This window comes from Chlorocebus sabaeus, chromosome 1 (genome assembly GCF_047675955.1).
Source record: "Chlorocebus sabaeus isolate Y175 chromosome 1, mChlSab1.0.hap1, whole genome shotgun sequence".
NCBI classification, from domain to species: domain Eukaryota; kingdom Metazoa; phylum Chordata; class Mammalia; order Primates; family Cercopithecidae; genus Chlorocebus; species Chlorocebus sabaeus.
Window position 1 is genome coordinate 103,157,606 of NC_132904.1, and position 19,296 is coordinate 103,176,901.

Below are 19,296 nucleotides of genomic sequence, written 5' to 3' on the forward strand. Positions count from 1 at the left end.
TTGTTTTATCAAAGTTTTGACATGCTGAATTTCATGGCATTCTGTCATTTTTATGACATTCTATTACATATAAATACTTTGTTTAAAAATCTATTATTTATCCTTATCTATTTTCAGCTTTCTTATAGGTTAACAGGATTAGACTACAGACCTAATTTTGATGTAAGCAAAGTTTGATTTTTCTGTCTCTTTCCATCTTCTCTACTGGTATCCATTCCTTTCTCTAAGTTGCATTCCAGCTGAATCCAGCTAAATATTTCATACATGCTCATAAAATGGGACTCCTCCTATAGCCAGGTAATCATTTGCATTTTAGTAGAAGAATTTTTTTAAAACAGAATAAAAGTGTTTTTAATGATCAAATGAAAAAGCAATGAGCACCTGTTATTTCGGGTCATTGAGTCATATAACAAATAAATGAATTTTATGTGAGTGCCTGGTGACATACTTGAAACAAATGTTAAAGGAGGAATAGTAGTTTGGGCTGCCATCCATTACTAATAATTTTTACACAAAAACAGAATTTTTCCTAAAAATCCCCCTGAATTACTTTAGATAATTATATAGTCCTCTAGTTATCTAGACCTTCTTGGCTAGAGTTTGATCTACCATCGTAAATAATTTCTTCTTTTTGAGAATACTTTGTAGTCAAAGAATACAAAAGCAATTTATTTGAGAGTCCAAGCCAAGGTTAAGTTTGGGTTTCAGTGTGGTAATTTTTACCAATAAAATTCAGAAGGAGGGTTTCACGTTACTGATAAATCAACTAGGTGTTTTCATATTTTGCTTCATTTTATGGAAATTGTAACTTAAAAGGCTAAAAAAGGAGACAGCCTTTCAAGTGGTTAGAAACATACATATTGATCCAGATTACCCAAACCTCAGAAGAAAGTCATATTCATTTGCTAGCCTTTAAAGAGTTACATTGACCATGAAGAAATACTTCTTGGGAGGCAATAAAAGTAGAATTGCTGTGGAAACTGAGGTTTCATTGGGTATGGAAATGTATAGTTTCTTATTAGTCAGAGGTGATGTAGCAATATTCATATTTATTGTTCAAATGATTTGAAAATAAATTGGTTTAGACTTAGATTTTATTCCAAGTTTACAATGCATTGTTCTATATTCTAATGTGAACAAGCTGAAAATACAGTATTATTTGACTGTTATCCTTAATGCTTATATTATTTTAAAAAGTGTAATATTTTAAGTAAAATAATATTGCCAAATTTGCAAACCCTGGCTCAATGCCATGATTTGTAAGTCTGTCATATTTAGGACATTTTTTTTTCTGCAACAAGTGGAAAATATAAAGTAAAAATCACTTAAATGTAATTCACAATTAGATGTTATCATCAGAGGATAAAACTCTAAGGAACCTAGAAACAAAATTAATTGTATTTCTCATTGCTAAAGAACATGATACATTCAGAAAACTTTCAAAAGTCTCTCACATTCTAAGTTTTGGATATGAGTAAGTTGACTCAGGACAATAAATCTTTGTCTTAAATTCTTTTTCTAACTGATAATTTTGATTAAAAATTGCTCAGGTTTGTTCCCTCATTTTAAAGTTTCTGTTGTAAACAAACTCTGCATGAATTAACCAGTTACATGTAAGTAAAAAATCTTTGATGATTAAGGTACTACCCAACCACTTTTAAGTTTAGAAAACTAGAGTCTTCATGTCTCACAGAAAACCATTCAATGCTACGGGGTGATTCTCTCTTCAGCCCAAATACTCTGGCACATTCTCTAAGGGATAGATGGACATCTTTCTGCTCTAAAGTTCCACACTTGTCTTGCTAGCAGCCAAACCCAATTTGAGAAAAGTGTGAAGAAGAATATGACATAGAGTACAGCTCCCAAAAGAAGTTTACAAATTTCAGAACACAAAATAAATATTTCCTATTTGTGATTAAATTTTCCAACTATAAAGGAATATATACTTTCTTTAATGTCAGAACAACAATTTTTTTTTCAAATGATGCATGAGACAAAAGTATATTCTTCTCACTGAATGCTAGCTCAGCCAGGCATGTTATAAAAGGAAAAAATATAGTTTGTTTTAATATGACTTGCATACTGTTAGTCTGTTTTTCTGTGCTAATTTTAGTAGGGTTTTCTGTGGCATATGGCAGAGCTGGTATTTGGCCTTCTTTGTTCTTTCAACCCAGATGTTCTGACACTTTCATTAACCTTCATCATTGTAACCAACACTAGTTCTATCTGCCACCTTCAGAAAGTATCTATTTGTAGCTCTGTAAGCTTCTATCCCAGCTTCACTGAGATGTGCAGCTGCCTAGAGGTTGGCACTACCTCCTAGGAAAGCTAAAAATGGCTTGTGAAGGGTTTCTCTTTTTTTGTCTTTCTCTTCTCTTTTTAAAAATGAGTGACCAGTAGTCAAATAAATAATTTGGCTTTCATTAAACCAGAGGTGTTTGTTACAGAAATTGCCTCTCCTTTACGAGTCTCTACATCTTCCTGAAGAAAAAATTAACTCTCTTTGCTTCATCTCATCTAAAGCTCCTGCCCACCTCACTCACTCCATTTGTCCCTTTGTCCTGAGTCTGATGTGTAAATGTTAGGCAGCAAAATGCAAAGAATTGTCTTCAGAAAGTGAGTTGGTGTGAAGAAACAATTTTGCACATTCTTGATTTTATTCCAGTTATTACTTTCCTGTTAGATATAGGTTTAATGACATTTAATAGACCACAGTAAAAATATATTAAGTAGAATTCCTTCTTTATCTGCAAATGGCGAAAAGTCCACAAAGGAAGACTGAATATAGAGTGATTTCTTCATTTTAAAAATATGTATCAAAAGAATAAAAAAGAAACTGATACTCAGACCTGTCATTTGGTTTTTCTTTTCTGCTTTTAAATAACAAGCAACAGTAACACTTAAGTCTAATATGAAGAATAATCTGATCAGCAACTGGATGAATTAACTGGAAGGATAAATTCAGTGTAATTTAATAGATTCAAATTAAATATTTTCCATTATTTAAACCAAAACCATTCTTACTAAGGCTTTAAGGATCCAGTGATATAAAGGGGATAATTGTCAAAGCCTCAGTGAATCAACAATCCTGCTTGATTTTGATAGGGAAATTTTCCAAACTGTGGGCAGGCAGATGCTAAATTAAGTTTTGCTATGAGTAATAGAAAGTTAAAGACAAAATACTACCAAACACACCCACCATTCAAATGTGTTCATATTCACGTTTAAAGGATTGTTTACCTCGCTAGGCAATTATAGGTGCTGTCATCTTATTTAGATGCTTAGGACTGAATCCTAAGCTTATATGCTAAATAATAATCTGATGTTTAGATATTGCTCAGTGTAAACATAAATTTACCAGTTGATTTTAGCTGTGATCCTTACATATTATTCTAAATGATGGAGAAGTAAATGTAACTACTAAAGAACTGATTATCATTGAGTTTGCCATATCCTATTAAAATTGTATTTTAAGAAGACTAAAAACGTGATTTTTTTCATTTCGAAATCTGAAAGCTTTAGTGTTTTTTCAATATTATTGAATAATCATTTTCAGACATTTATTTATTGTACTACAGGTGACTTTCAGTCAATCATATTCTGAAGCCAAAATATTATCATACTTACCAAACACTTGTGTAGCTATCATTGAAAACAGTAATAATGAGCTCTTTTATCTTTATTCTTTCATCTTCCAAGACTGTATCAAACCAACATTTGAATTAATCTGCCCCGAGACCAATCTATATTTCTGCAAAGCCTACTTTCTCAATCACCTCTTCCAACCTTCCAACCTATGCTCTACTTCCACTCATTTATCCATCCTTAACTTCTTCTTTACTATTATATACTACAAAGATCCAAAAATTGGGCAACATTATAAATAATACACAAAACTCTTTGACAGGAATAGAAATCATATTTTGATAGCCATTTTAAAAATTATGCACCAGAAATAATCTGATGTATATTAATCACTTTACAGCATGTTTGCAAATAACTTCTGAGATAGATTAAGCATATCATTTGCTCAGATATTTTTAATCTGAGTCATTACTTGCTGCTCATTTTGCTACAGAATAATGAATATCTTTAAAAAGTCCACACCAGCTGTATTATTGCTTGTATAAAACATGTTTCTGTTTTCACAAAGGCTCTATGAAATGCAAAGAAGTGCAAGCTTCATATGGCATCATCACCATGGCTTAAATTATTGCTTGAAAGGTTGTTATAAGGTATTGCTTGGAAATCCCTTTTCAGATAATATACAATTCAATATGAAAAGTACATAGTGAGACTAAGTATTAAGTTGGTGTCTTTTCATAACATAAAAATCAAAGCATTCAGAAGTAAGGCTGTCACTTTGATATTTGCTTCTGTGTCCCAAAGGTCATAGTTTTTACCTCGGTGGTGAGGATTAGCAAATGTTGCAATATACCGCACAGCTCTGGCAGTAACTAAGAAAATAGTACTGTATCTAGTATGCCTAATAGCCCTATAGTGAGCAATATTCATCCCTCATGCTTATCAGTGTTGACATCTGTCTCTAAGTTTGAAGATTTATGCTCAGAAAGAAGACCACAATTTGGAAATCAAATCCAAAACTAAAATTTGTGAAAGAAATAATGGTATGAGGCCTAGAGTATTTAACTTTTCAAAATAACTACAAATGAAATAACATTACTATCCCCGTCAGCTTGTATTTACTCCTAGTAATTGAGATTATTTGAATACTTTTCAATGATTCCCAAGTCTGGCTATATATTAGCATTACTGATTTTCTAAACACAGATTCCTAGGCCCTCCCCGAGACCTACTGAATTCAAATCTCTGAAGGTAAAGACTAGTCTTCTGTATTCCTAAAACTCCCTATGGAATTCTTATGAAGCCAGTCAGATACTTCCAAGCAGATCAGTTAAACCACTGAACTAGGTCATTCCTTTTTTTTTTTTTTTTTGAGACTGAGTCTCTCTCTGTCGCCCAGGCTGGAGTGCAGTGGCGCGATCTCAGCTCACTGTAACCTCTGCCTCCTGGGTTCATGCCATTCTCCTGCCTTAGCTTCCCAAGTAGCTGGGACTACAGGCACCCGCCACCACGCCTGGCTAATTTTTTGTATTTTTTAACAGAGACAGGGTTTCACCGTGTTAGCCAGGATGGTCTCGATCTTCTCACCTCGTGATCCGCCTGTCTCAGCCTCCCAAAGTGCTGGGATTACAAGCGTGAGCCACCGCGCCCGGCTGGTCATTTCTTAATAAGGATTGAATGGCAATGAAGTGCTTAACTGAAACCATGATCTGGTTATAACATATTAGAAATAAAGACACAAACTTTACTTCTCTGCAGTCCCAAGTCCTTCCAAAGAAACTTATTTCTTTCAATCATGAACATCTACATTCAATAAACACACATATACATATACACAAACTAAAAATATTAATCACTTTATAAAACTATTTTAGAATATGAGATTAGCTGTGATACTTCCTGTGTTATAAATGTATCAATGACTTTTTTTAATTAAAGGAAGGAAGAAAGGAAGGAAGAAAAGGATGGAAGAACAGTAATATGTAGGTTTCAATTGTTTGGATCAAGTGTGAGGAAGGAATTTTGCACACTATCTCAATATAGCCCGACAAGATTATGTTAATCTGTACATAATATCAGTGTCTGCTCTTCATTCACCACCACGAGGATCTTGAAATTGAGTCCATAGCTGGGGTCAACTTACCCATTTAACAGTACATTTTGTTCAATCACGTGAACACAATTTATGTGTATGTTAAACCAGCTGGTTGTGGTTTAGGAATATTCATATCAAGGGCTGCCCATAAATCGTTTAGAAATTTAAACCTTACTAATTCAGTCTCTTATGCATCATGATTTTTGGGCTAGATTTATTAAACTATGCTTATAGAAGCCTCTGAAATGACATAATTTTTGTAGTTGAAGGTCTATAATCTAACAGTAGAAACAACTAAGCTACAATATAGGGCTTGGTTCTTGGACTTGAGTTTCTAGATATTGTCGGCTGAAAGGCATCTAGTACTACCCAAAGCCTATTCAGAGTCATTTATAATTAATTTCAAAGGAACATTCAGTGAAGTTGCATGAAGTGCTTGGAGTCGGACTGGGTTTTGAAGAAAGAGCAGAGGGAGAAACTGCAGACATAATTAATGCCCCGGCACATCCAGTTCATTACTACACTTCAGAAGTACATTGTTACTCAGGCCTGACTGTGTGTGGTCCTTCCTATCTGCCTGAATGAGGCACCAGCAACCCTTTCTGTAGCCATTCTGGGTTCAGAAGTGAAGACAGAATGCTGTTTGCTGTGGCCAGGCTTGAGGGGTGAGATAGTTTCTAGGGACAGAATGGAGTAAGAAAGGGTCTAGAATGGGCTGAGTCATTCTCAAAATGACAAGACAGAAACCTGTGTGTAAAAGTATTACTTTTTGCCTTAACCATCCACAACACTTCCCCTCAGAAAGTCTGGAACCCAAGAAGGCTTCCACAAATATATTTAATGATGGTCATAATTTTGAGCTCCTACTTGATGCCTTACGACTTTAGATACACACACAGTTTTGTTCAGCAGCAATATGATTCTGTACAAAACACAATGCCTGGTGGGGTTTTCAGAATTCTCCATGGCTTTGCCTTTTGTTATCTATCAATTTAATTTCACGTTATATTACTAGAACTCTTTGGAGGCATTTGCAAAGTTGAAAGTCTTGCTCCCTTTGTGAATGAGATTTTGTTTAAGTTGTTATTCTCTTTTGCTTTGCTTTTCCTGAAGAGACATGCACATTCACTCTAAACTACTGTGTCCTGACACCATTGTCACTGGACAAGAGGAAGGAGTGCAAGACTGTGAGAAATAACATTTGAAGTGCTGAACCTACGGACCCACCCTCAAATCTCAGGCATCAATGTCTGTCTCAGAGTCCCAGATCAAAGCTCACTTGATTCCACATAATCAGATATTAAAAGGAAAATCCAAGATTACTTAAAATATAGAGCAAGAGATGAATAAAGGCAGATTGTAGGCAGTTGGGTCCCATGTTACCTGGAAGCTATGTCTTCTTCCCCTTCTCTATATTATATAGACAAGAGATCCAACTACTATGTTTCTGAGGCATATTATTATTTTTTATTATGGTCAATGATACCTAATTATTAAGGTCCACAAAGAAGATACAGGGTAGTACATTCTGAGTACATATTGGGGGATTCTGATTTTGTTAGATAACTGATTTATTTGCAAATGATGACATTCTCTCCATCAACATAATCCTGATACCAATGTGATTGATGCTTTGGTGCTTATGGCCAGTTATAAGTTGCCTTCTTCCAAATAGCAGCTTAAAAGAACATTAAAATGCAAGAGCTATAGGTGCCAAATTATATTTTAAAGTATCCCATGTAGAGTGGGTTAAAACCATTTCCCCAATTTAATATCATTTGGTTTCTAAGGAAATATCACATAAATTTCTTTTATCTGCCATACTAAAATGCATGCTGTTGGTAATAGTTTGTAAGTAAGTGAGAATATAGATAAGTCATATGAAATAACAAATGCCACCACATTGTTACAATCACAGTTCCTAAGAGAAGAGATGTAGATGGCATTGTGTAGGACAAATAAAAATATAATTCTTTCTCCATCTTCTAACTTCTGTGATTGAAGTTTGAATGAACAGACATTTTATATAGTACTTCACAAACACATAGAAACATTGTAACTACAATAATCAACTATAATAGATTAGCAAAATGATAACAGATTGGACCATTATCTCAGACTATAGCTTTGAATATACACTTAGATGATAACATATGAAAAATGTAGTTGACATCCTGTCGGTGACAGATAAGAAATCTCTGGCACGTTCTTCATCGTGACATTTATGGCAATGTAAATGGATACTTATTCTCTAAGTAAAATCATATAAACTAATACAGAATTTGTGATTCTTCTGACAAATTGAGACACATAAATACAATACTTCTCTCCAGGCCTATCACTAGTAATGAGGTGGATTTCCAGTGATGCTTTTCAAATATGCTTCCCATAGATATTCTTAAGTATGGAGAGAATAAATATGTGTTTGTAGTTGCTTAGACAAATCTTTACAAAAAGTGAGAGAAATAGATTGGATATTCCTGGAAGTCCCTTTCAGCCTTATGGTTACAAAACTCATTGTTCATCACCAACATGTTTATTGATTTAATATACCATAATAAGTTCTAAGTTACTGAAGACATAATAAACGATATCAGTGAGCTTGTTCTCTCCCCATGCTCCAGTGCTACAAGGAGCCCATCAACATTGCTAAGGCATTTTCTAATATAAGCATGAGGACTGAGGTGCAACCAGCCTGCTCTGCTCATACTGACTGTAAACCTCCTCATTGTCCAGAGATACAGGCCCACAGAAGAGGGGATCAGGCAAAGGTTTAGAGTTCAAGGTCTACTTCCTGTCTTCTCCACATAAAGAGTTGTACTCGTGCCCTTATAAACCCCCAGGGCAAGAAAATAACTCAAATTATAAAAGGGATCATGATTATAACAAATATTTGCATATCTACAAATGCCTTCTAGCCACACAAATAGAAAATTTAAAAACATTAAATAAGCCTCATAGACGACATTGGAAATTAGTAAATATATTCCTTAACTGAGTTATGTCATAACCAAACCATAATGCACCAAAATCCCTGAACAGAAAAGAATATTGCATTCAGTTAGACGTAAGTTATCAATGAGTAGGAAAATGACCTCTCCAAGGTTTCAAGGAAACAAATGCTTCCAGTTTATTAACGTCAATAGAAACTTAGATTTTATATTTGATCCCAAACAGGAAAACTCTGGACACATGATGCTCCTAATTTTAGTGTGAGCCAGTAATATTTTCATGCAGTATTGATTAATGAGAACAGGTCTTAATTTGAGCAGGACATGCAATGGAATCCTATCTGTAACTATAATGATTACTAGTTCTGAAGATTATAGCTACTTCAGTATTCATGAAAGTGATTCACTGAATTTAAAAGCCGTATCAATCAAACTGCAGAACATTTTTTTTTAAAACCTCAAAGCCATAAAATACAGAGGTTTCCTTGCTTTGTGTTGTACAAGAAGAAACAACATTCTTGGCAAAATGTCCTGAAACTTCTTTGTCACTAATGCCAGTATCCAGGAATTTGCTCTCAAGAATAGCATTCGGCTCTTAGGAGGCATCAACTGGGGAAAAGGAAGGGGGTAACTAACATGTCATTTAGTTGAATGCTGTTTATTAGAATACAGTTTAGTGCTGCAAAAGCTACCTATATAAGTGCTAAGTTGAAAAGGGTCCAGTGTAGCAAAGCATCTCATTTTAACTGATATTTGTTAGAAGGTGGCAAAGAGACCTTTCTTCAATCTTGGTTACAGATATATCTGGTATTTGGAAATTCCATTTCCTCTGGATTCCATGCTACATTAATTAAATCTAAGATATATTTACTAAGCAGACATAGAATGCTTTCTTGGTATCTGAAATCCTTGGTTATATGTATTCTCAGTCCAAGCACTGATTTCTCTAAATAAGGGAAACTATGTTAGATTAATAGGTTAGTATTATATAATATACTAACAATACAGAAGCAGATTCTGAAAATCTAATAATGTGTGAAATGTAGTTATCTAGAAGAGATATGTATAAAAATAGGTAATATCCCTAAAATATTTTGCCGAGTTACAATTCTTCCAGTCGGGAAGTTTACCACACTGCCATGATACATGTATGAAATGTCTGTTCAGAAAAAGAAACTTAGAAAATATTCCTCACCCACCAACTCACTAAATGTAGGAATATATAATCAAAACTGGCTCCCAAAAGTGGTACAAATATATAGGGAAAGATACTTGTATGTGTGATAAACAAGAAAACATGGAATCTATTTATTGGTTAGTTCTGAAAGAGGACCCACACTTGTAATTAAAATATATGTATATATATATGACCAAAAACACTCATATGAATGGACACATCTTATTTCCCTCATCCTCCGGCTTTTTATTGACAGCGGTCACCTCCACCTTTTAGTAGGATTATTGCCTGACATAATACAGAAATTTTGCTGCTTGTTCTCAACAAAGCAATGAAAGAGACACAATCTCTTTCCACCCCCGCTCTGGTGACCCATGTTCTGGGCTTGTGCTTTTTTGGAGGAGTCTTTGTTCTGTAGCAGGTCTCAGAGGCTTGTCTCCCGGAGGAACATGGTGCCGATGTTGTAGGAAACCTTTTTTATTCTCGACGAAGAAAGAGAAGGCTTTGGTGGCTTTGGACCAGTCCTTACCTCCAGGAAATAGCAGATCCCAGGAATTTCCTTTGGAAAGTTGTCTGGAAGCTCTTCACGAGACCGCGGAATGAATATGAAACTTTCTTCCCGTTTTAATAATCTAAGAAAAAAATACAGAGCACATGAATCAAGTAGGCCAGGGAAATGTAAATACGTGGACAGAAATTTTAAAGGCTGAGGAAGCCTGTCTCTGACTGCTCATGGTGACACCTCTATTTCTTTGTATAGATGTGGCCTTCATCAGATTCCAAATGCTAGGAAATGTTATAATCCAGAAGAGATCCCTTCATGTAATTAAAAAAAAAAAAAAAACCTCAAAGCTAAGTGTGGTACTACCTGAAAGTATTTGTTCAAGATTGATTTCTTTCTAAACAGCATTCCTTGAAAATATTTGTTCAAATGTTAATTGTTTTCCCTAAACAAAGGTCCGAGGAAACTGCATAATACAGGTTTTATTTCAAGCATGCAGGATTCACGTTCTCTGTTTTTAAAACCTGCCCAAATTCTAGTGCACTCCTTTTATGTTTGGTAAACCATGTGCTTTAAATGTGTGTCCTGTATGGAAAAAACATTAATCAAGTATTTACCTTTGTAGAACAACATTTCATGACTCCCAGTGTCTCTGATACCTGCTTGCTGATTTCTAGCCAAGCATGCTATCCAAACTCGATAGCATTATTGGTTAAAAAGCTTGATTCTTCTCTTCCAGTCACACATAAAGACTCTTCTTCAAAACACTAACACTGGAATAAATTTATTCATTAAACTTGTCCAGTTTCATGTAATGTTCAGTTTCATACTTGTATCTGAAAGTGTGGCCCAACAATTCAATTTAACTCAACAGCTCTTTATAGACTATTTCTTATTGCCCAAGAAAAACCTCCTAGACACTTCTGTGAATATAAGGAGTAGAACACATCTAAAAAGCTCACAGTTTTGTCAACAGATACAGAAACAGAATAAAAGAGTTTTTAAAAACCCTCAACAAATGAACAAAACACAGAGTAATATAAAAGTATAGAACAGAATAGGCTAGATGCCATCAGAAAAGTAGACACGAAAATTGCAGAAGTCTAAAGAAAAAAGTATTTGCAGTGGGAGGACCATAGAGACTTCATGGACTAGATGTTATTTAAAGGCACGTACAGAATGATGTAACCAAAGGGTTAGAAACACGAAAAATGTAAAGTTTCTAACCATATGATGACATTCCCCAGTGAGGTCAGAATGAGGGTTAAGACTGGGACAGTAGGTTAGGAAAAAGTTTTAAAGCTCTAAACTAAGAGTTTGGACTTTATTTGGAAAGCACCTTGGATCCAAACCCATTATCTTTTTCTTAAAAACAACCCATCCTCCTAACACAGATTCATGTTAGCAGCAGTTCCAAGTTATGCTGTGTAGGAGACAGGTTGGGGCAAAAGAACCAATAAGCACAAGCGGAATAAAGGATGCGTGAACATACAAGAACATTGCACAGTCAATTATAAGAATCTCTAAGGAGAAGAAAATATTCCTTCTCGAATGCTATTAATGGATAGGAAATATTACCTAAAACAACAGTTGGTAGTACTAATAAGGTATAATATGAGCAGTCTATATTTAATTTGAAAAACCAGAGCTATAGTATTTTGATTGTTAAAGGATATAATGGCAGTTTTTAAAAAACAAAATGATTATATTCATTTGGTATATAAAAAACGAGGTTCCTTCTAACATTTCAAAATTCTTTCAAAAGCCTTATCCTATTTTATTCACATAATATAGTTGTTTGTAAAAGCTAAAAGTACAAACTATGCATCCAACAGAGGTATAATATGCAGCATGTATGAGAAACATAAATTTACAAGAAAAAAACACAACCCCATTAAAAAGTGAGCAGAGGACATAAACAGGCATTTCTGAAAAGAAGACATACATGAAGCCAACAAGCATATGAAAGAAAGCTCAACATCACTGATCATTAGATAAATGCAAATCAAAACCACAATGAGATACCATTTAACACCAGTCAGAACGGCTGTTATTAAAAAGTCAAGGGCCAGGCATGGTGGCTGTCGCCCATAATCCCAGCATTTGTGGAGGCTCATGAGGTGGGTGGCTCACGAGGTCAGGAGTTCAAGACCAGCCTGGCCAACATGGTGAAACCCCAGCTCTACTAAAAATACAAATAAGCCAGGCATGTTGGAGTGCCCCTGTAAATCCCAGCTACTTAGGAGGCTGAGGCAGGAGAATCACTCGAACTGGGAGGTGGAGCTTGCAGTGAGCCGACAACATGCCACTGCTCTACAGCCTGGGTGACAGAGCGAGACTCAGTCTCAAACAACAACAACAACAACAACAACAAAAGTAAAAAAAAGTAACAGATGCTGGTGAGGTTTTGGAGAAAAAAGGAACATGTATACAAAGTTGGTGGGACTGTAAATTAATTCAACCATTGTGGAAGACAGTGTGGAGATTCCTCAAAGACCTAAAGACAGAAATGCCATTTGATCCAGCAATCCCATTACTGGGAATATACCCAGAGGAATATAAATCATTCCTTTATAAAGACACGTGCATGTGTATGTTCATTGCAGCATTATTCACAATAGCAAAGACATGGAAACAACCTAAATGTCCATCAGTGGTAGACAGGATAAAGAAAATGTGGTAAAACACACACTATGGAATACTATGCAGCCATTAAAAAAGAATGAGATGTCATTTCCAGCAACATGGATGGAGCTGGAGGCCATTATCATTAGCAAACTAATGCAGAAACAGAAAACCAAATACTGTATGTTCTCATTTATAAGTGGGAGCTAAATGATGAGACTACATGGACGCATAGACAAGAATAACACACACCAGGGCCTTTTGGAGGGTGGAGGGTGAAGGATAGGAGGAGGGAGAGATTCAGGAAAATAACTAATGGGAAGTAGTCTTAATACCTGGGTGATAAAATAATCTGTACAACAAACCGCCATACATGCACAGGTATGTAACAAACCTGTACTTGTACCCCTGAACTTAAAAGTTGAAAAATGCTAATCTCCACAAAATTTATAGAGGGTAAAAGTGAGTTCAGAGTAAGTTATACTGATTTGCTCAAGGAAACAACATGACAGTAGTGACAATGGAACTGGAACCTAGACCTGTAAACACAGTCAAGTTTAGCCCAACAATAAATAACAAGACTAGGTAAGATAGCTCTCCATCACAAAACAACCAAACTGAGATATCATTAATGACAATAAGAATGGAAGTCATCAGTAGTGTTTACTTTCTTTTCATTTTCACAAATGTCAATTCTCTTTACTATTGATATATAATCAGTCACTTTAGAAATAAATTGTAAAACGCCTTATACAGTAGTTTAATTTAGCAGTGAATTCCACAATAATTTTGCTAAGCTCAAATAGAACAGTCATCATTGTGTAATATGTGGGTGTCAATCATTGATGTCAATCAATCAACAAACTTTTTAGTGGTTATGACATTATAAATAGCCCTCTGAATGGAGGCGAGTAAGTGGGGATTCGCAGAATAAGTTAATATAACTAAAATGACAAGAAATGCTCATTGAAACAAATTAGCAATAAAATGATACATCATCTGATATAATCTAAAGGAAGAAATTTTACAGGAGAAAGGGAGAGGTGATAACTATGGACTTAAGTACAAAAGTTAAGAACCACATATAGCCATAGTTCAGTCTTTCCACAAAGTTTCCTTGAAGCCCATAATCAACAGTTAGGACTCCAAATAAGCTACATTCCCTTCTCCCTATCTTTTAAGTCCTCAAATGTATCTTTTACAGTTTGTTTGTCTCACCAAGATCTTTGTTTTGCTATAATTGAGATTTTCAACCCCAAACAAAAATGGGGTTACGTCCATGAAAGTACTTGTAAATGACTGAAAGAAGATGGTACCAGCTGCTTCAGATGTCAGAACTTTTAAATAATTCACTGCACGTTGGCTGGGAGGAAACTTTTCACAATGAATTGATCTCTTGACATGTTAAATAGATCTCATATACTTTGCTAGAGATTACAGAGACAACAGCTTTTATGAAATTGTATTTTCTTTTCCCAGTGAACATTTTGGTATCCATAAACTAAATACAGTTTTAAATTTCAATAATAAAAATGAGAACACATAAGGATAAATTGACTCAAGGTCCTATGATATCCAGTATTTATTACAGCAGACTTTGTAGATAAGAACATTGAAGTGCAATGTTCAGTTGAATTCCAATAGGACAATCTTTATGACTTGCTGGGGGGTTTGTGGAGGAGGTCAGGGGAATCATTTCACACAGCGTGCCTGGTGATGATATGAGTCATGGTGCTGAGTAAGCAATCAAATGTATACAAGGATTAGGAATTATTTAGAACCTGATCATCCCAAAGCCTCGGATCCCCTCTGAAATGCTTTATTAAGTCCAAGTCCCCGGGTTAGCCCTAAAGCTCTACCTAACAATCCATTTCTTTGTCACCTCAGGGCTGATATGGAAGCTTAGATTCTATATAAATCTAAATTAATCCCCAGCTGTAATCCCCAGCAGGTTGTTATACACTCTGGGAGTTTTGGCAACATGTTTAATAAGCATTTGGAAATCACACAAATCCTAGTTTACCTGCCTGTCCTAGTTTACCCTTTCTCTGCTCAACAGTTTTTTCTATAAATTGTTTTTCAAAATAAAAATCCACTACTGCTTTGCATCAATGGATGGCTCCCAAGCATGTGCAGGAAACTTGATTCCATGGAGGTCCATGGAGCTTCTCCATCACAACTGCAGAAATGAAGCTGGTCTCTGACTCTCTCACCTCTTGTTTGCATGCTCATTTCCCCCAGTTTTCACCATGCTCTGTTCTCTGTCCTACATCCTACCTTGGGAAAGGGTCTGACACTTATTCATACTGAAGTACAAATGATCTAAATCTAGTTCAAATTTTAACACAAGATTCAGAATTCTTAAAAAGGGTCTGTGAATTCAGCAGTCAACTAGTCAACAGGTAATCATTAAGTGCCTTCTGTGAGCTAGGCTTGAACCAGTACTTTCTTACCTCTCATCATAATATGTATGGGACAGGAGAAGACTGAGAGGGAAACGAGAGAATTTTGAGTTTTGCTGAAAATGTCTTTGCATAAAGTGATTATTTTTATTTGCTAAGTTGCCCCATGGAGAACCCCATGGACAGAATAAACCTTGCTGAAATGAATAGATCCAGTTCCAGCCTTTAATAGTGGCAGACTAGCATATATAGCTCTCTGACACATGCACATTTGAAATAATTGTGTGAAATTGGAAAATCTTTTGTTTGTTTCAACAGCTGGAAAGATCTGTGTAACGTGCAGAGCTATAAGAGAGCAACATTCTCAGAATGCTGTCTACCAGAGGGTAATCACAAACTTGTCTACTCACTATCCAGCTACTGCTCACCAAAGGATACTTGAAGGGCAAAGGAAGGGGCAGTGGAATCTGATGCATCTTGTAGAGGGGTAGAAAAGATACGAGGACAGTGACCTTTTAAAGACTTTAGATATCAGAAATATCTTTAGTTCATTCTTCTCTCAACTTGATTGGTTTAATTAGGCATTAAATTCTTGTTTAGAATTCATTTTCTCCTCAATGTTTGGCTGTTAAAAAGTAAGATGTCATTCTGTTTTTTAAACCTCTGCATGTTAATTTTCTTCTAGTCTTTCTTGTCGTTGTCATCATTGTCATCATCGTCGTCGTCATCATCATCATCATCATCTTTCTATCTCTGGTACTGTGAAAATTAATAATAATATGACTACATGCATCTTTTTTATTTGGCACAATGACAATTAGTGCATCCTTGTGAAGCTTTTGATGAAGCAAACTATGTATTTCAGTTCTAGGAATTTTAAAAAAGTTATTTAATAATTTCGTATGCCTTGTTTTATATGTTTTCTTTTTATGCATTTTGGCTTAGTCAGACATTGGACCTGGTAAATTAATCCTCTAATTTGTTTTCCTTTTTCTCAAATTATTCCCTCATTTTAAAACATTCTGTTTTCTGGAAGATTGCATCCAACATTATTTTCCAACACGTAAATAATTTTAAAATTTCAGATATCTCATTTTAATTTCCACTCTTGTGGTATGATTATTTTTTCTTGTGTTACTATTTTAAATTTATGAGAATATTCATCTTTTTGTAGTTTTCCCTAATTCTCTGTATTGTCTCTTTTTCCTCTAGATATTCATTGACTAGATTTTGTTGTTTGCTTTTTTGTTTTGGTCTCTTTTATTCATGTCAAGGCATTCAACAAATTACTAATGTCTGTAAATATCTTTCTATTTAAGTGTAAGTCATTACAACATGGTTAGAAGGTTTGTGTGTAGCAAAATATTGTTGAATTGTAGGTCTCCCCTGATCATTTCATTAGGGTTCCCAAATATTGATATATTTACTGTTTTTCCTTTGGTCCAGTTTGTCCGAGTAACAATATTCCAGTCATTCCTATGGTGTTACACCTGGCTTCTGGCATTCTGGAAGTTGAATTTAGGAAATAACCTGGGAATCACACTGTTATTAATGTAGACTTTTATTTAATCCTCCCGTATTTACCTTCCTCAATTTAGAATTCCTCTGGTTCAATGTCTCAGGAGAACAAACCTCTTATATTCTTCTAGAGTTAGCTGTGCCCCAAAATTTATCTTCCCTTTATTTATTGGTAATAAAGTTCTACAAAAGTACATGGCTACCTAGCTTGAAACTACATTTCCCAATTTCCCTAGCTACTACGGTTCTGAGTAATTATTAGTTTCCTAAAATAAGATTGACCTGACAAAGTTTTGAATGGCAGAAGTGAAGTAGATCCCATTTCCCTTGGCAACTGACCATTAACAGTGACTACTGATGTTGGAGTTTTGCAGAAGCAGGCTCCAGTTTCTAGCTTCCTAAGTGTCAAGAAAATGGTCCAGTACTGGTGACATGTTAGTCTAACATCTAACTTCATGATCACGGGAATGCATATTTAGGCATCCATTTTTTAGTTTCCTGATGTACAAAGGCTAGTATGGCTGTGGCCATGGCTCCTGACCTAGACTATTCCAGTTCCCATGGTGAGCACAGGGGTAGGAGCTTGTGTACCTGGCCAGTTCTATATTTTATGGGTATCATTTCAAGATATGCAGCTTAGAACCTGATTTTTATCTCTTCTCATGATTCTGTAAGCACATTATTCTCAGTATATCTTCCTACTTAAAATACCCTAGAGTGTTTTCTACCCTTGTACTTTTTCTGGAGTCTATTTTGGTCATATTTTGGATCTTTTAGACTATCCTTCTAATTAGGTTCTGTGTGTGTGTGTGCATATGCATGTGTGCATGTAAACAGGCTGATATTTAGATTCAAAGTGAATATACTTGCTTCTTACCCACTCCTTCTTCTGTAGGAGCTAAGACTTCAGCTTTCTTTTAGACATTAAGCCAAATATCACTCAGGCATACACTTTCCACCTTCCTCTTCCATTTCTAAATCTTCTTCCAGTCTTTGTGTGCTTGTATGTGTATATGTCACTTTGTTCCAACATAATGGAAGAGAGGAAGGTGGAAAGTGTATACCTGAGTGATATCTGGAAGTCATTTTGTTGTTGTTTCAAAAAAGATTAATTATTAACTTCAGAAAGGGATAATGATAAACTCAGGGGCTCGATTTGCTTAATTAGAAATTTCTCTTGTTACAAATGATTCACCTGAATATCTTTTTTTGCTAATGAATGCATTCGGATTTTTTTGGGTGTAGGAGAAGGATGACAGTTCTGAAAATGAAAATAAAAAACATCGAGACACATTATGTTTTCCTAAGTGTTGTAAAGTTCCTGCATTTTTCCTATTTATCTTCTTCATTCTACTTGAATGGAAGAAAAGAAGGAACTCTGTCCTGTATTTCTGCTTTGTGCTTCCCTGCTCCAAGATCTGATGCAGTCTGAAGATAGGTCCAATGAAACTAGTTATTGAGTCAGCTAGACAGCCTGAAATCCCTTGAAATGCAATGATTCATTCTCTGGAAATACACCTTTCCAAATAAGGAAAGTAAGAATCTAGCTCACGATGAAATAAAACAGAAAAAGGATCCCACCAAATGTTTATGCATTTTAAGGTTGCAAATATTTTTACTTGCAGATGTTGAAGTAATTTTATAATTTGAGGCAATCTGTGGGACCTAAAATTCAGGCCAATAAGTTCTCCAAAAGGGATCGTCTTCCTGTATCTCCCCTGGAAATGATAAGGCAGAGAGTCTCAGAGGCACTTCAGTGACACCCCTGCATATTTTTTCTGCAATCCACTCTGGAGTAAGTACTGATGGCAAAGTGTGCTTAACTATAGGTTTCACACTCTGCATATCTGGTACCTGCTAGAGAGTGTACATCTTCTGGGATGTTCCTGTTTCAGTGGCAAAACTAATGCCCTTTACATTCTTAAATTTTAGGATGCCAAAGATCATTCTACCACATTGACTTGTCTGGACCCTGTCAATTTTGACCTTTAACAGCCTAAAAACTCCATTTCTAGTAAATGTCAAGGAATTTAAAATTTAAAACATTCACGCAAAAGTTTAACATGTCTATAGACAGAACTTTAAAAAGAGATGATAAGTGAGAGGTTAGAAAAGATAACTGTAACCAGTTCTTGTAAATCTCCTCACATTTTTTCACTTCTCTGACCAAAAGTCTTTCTTAAAAACGAGTTCATCATTGTGCTGGTCTTTCTGTATAAAAGATAAAGAAGTGGAAAGAAGAAAATACGCACAATTATTTTTAAAACTGAATATTAGTTGATTTCATTACTTCAAAATTAGTACCAAATTAGATTGCTAGACTTAAGAATTCTATGTCCTCTATTTCCTGTATTAGTCAACCAATTAGAAATAGAGTTAGCCTAAATGTATTCTAAGGAGATCATGCAGAATTGTAATAACCTCAGCCCCCAAGAAGGCAA

General features: G+C 35.2%; 1 protein-coding gene across 1 annotated transcript in view; it reads right to left on the reverse strand.

The window, feature by feature from the left end:
• Nucleotides 1–550: 550 nt before the first annotated feature.
• GUCY1A2 (guanylate cyclase 1 soluble subunit alpha 2) overlaps nucleotides 551–19,296 on the reverse strand; it is a 330,187-nt gene continuing 311,441 nt past the window's right edge. Inside the window, exon 8 of the mRNA XM_008020725.3 lies at nucleotides 551–10,440. Coding sequence (XP_008018916.2) covers nucleotides 10,233–10,440 — 208 coding nt within the window. The 3' untranslated portion in view covers nucleotides 551–10,232. The remainder of the gene's footprint in view (nucleotides 10,441–19,296) is intronic.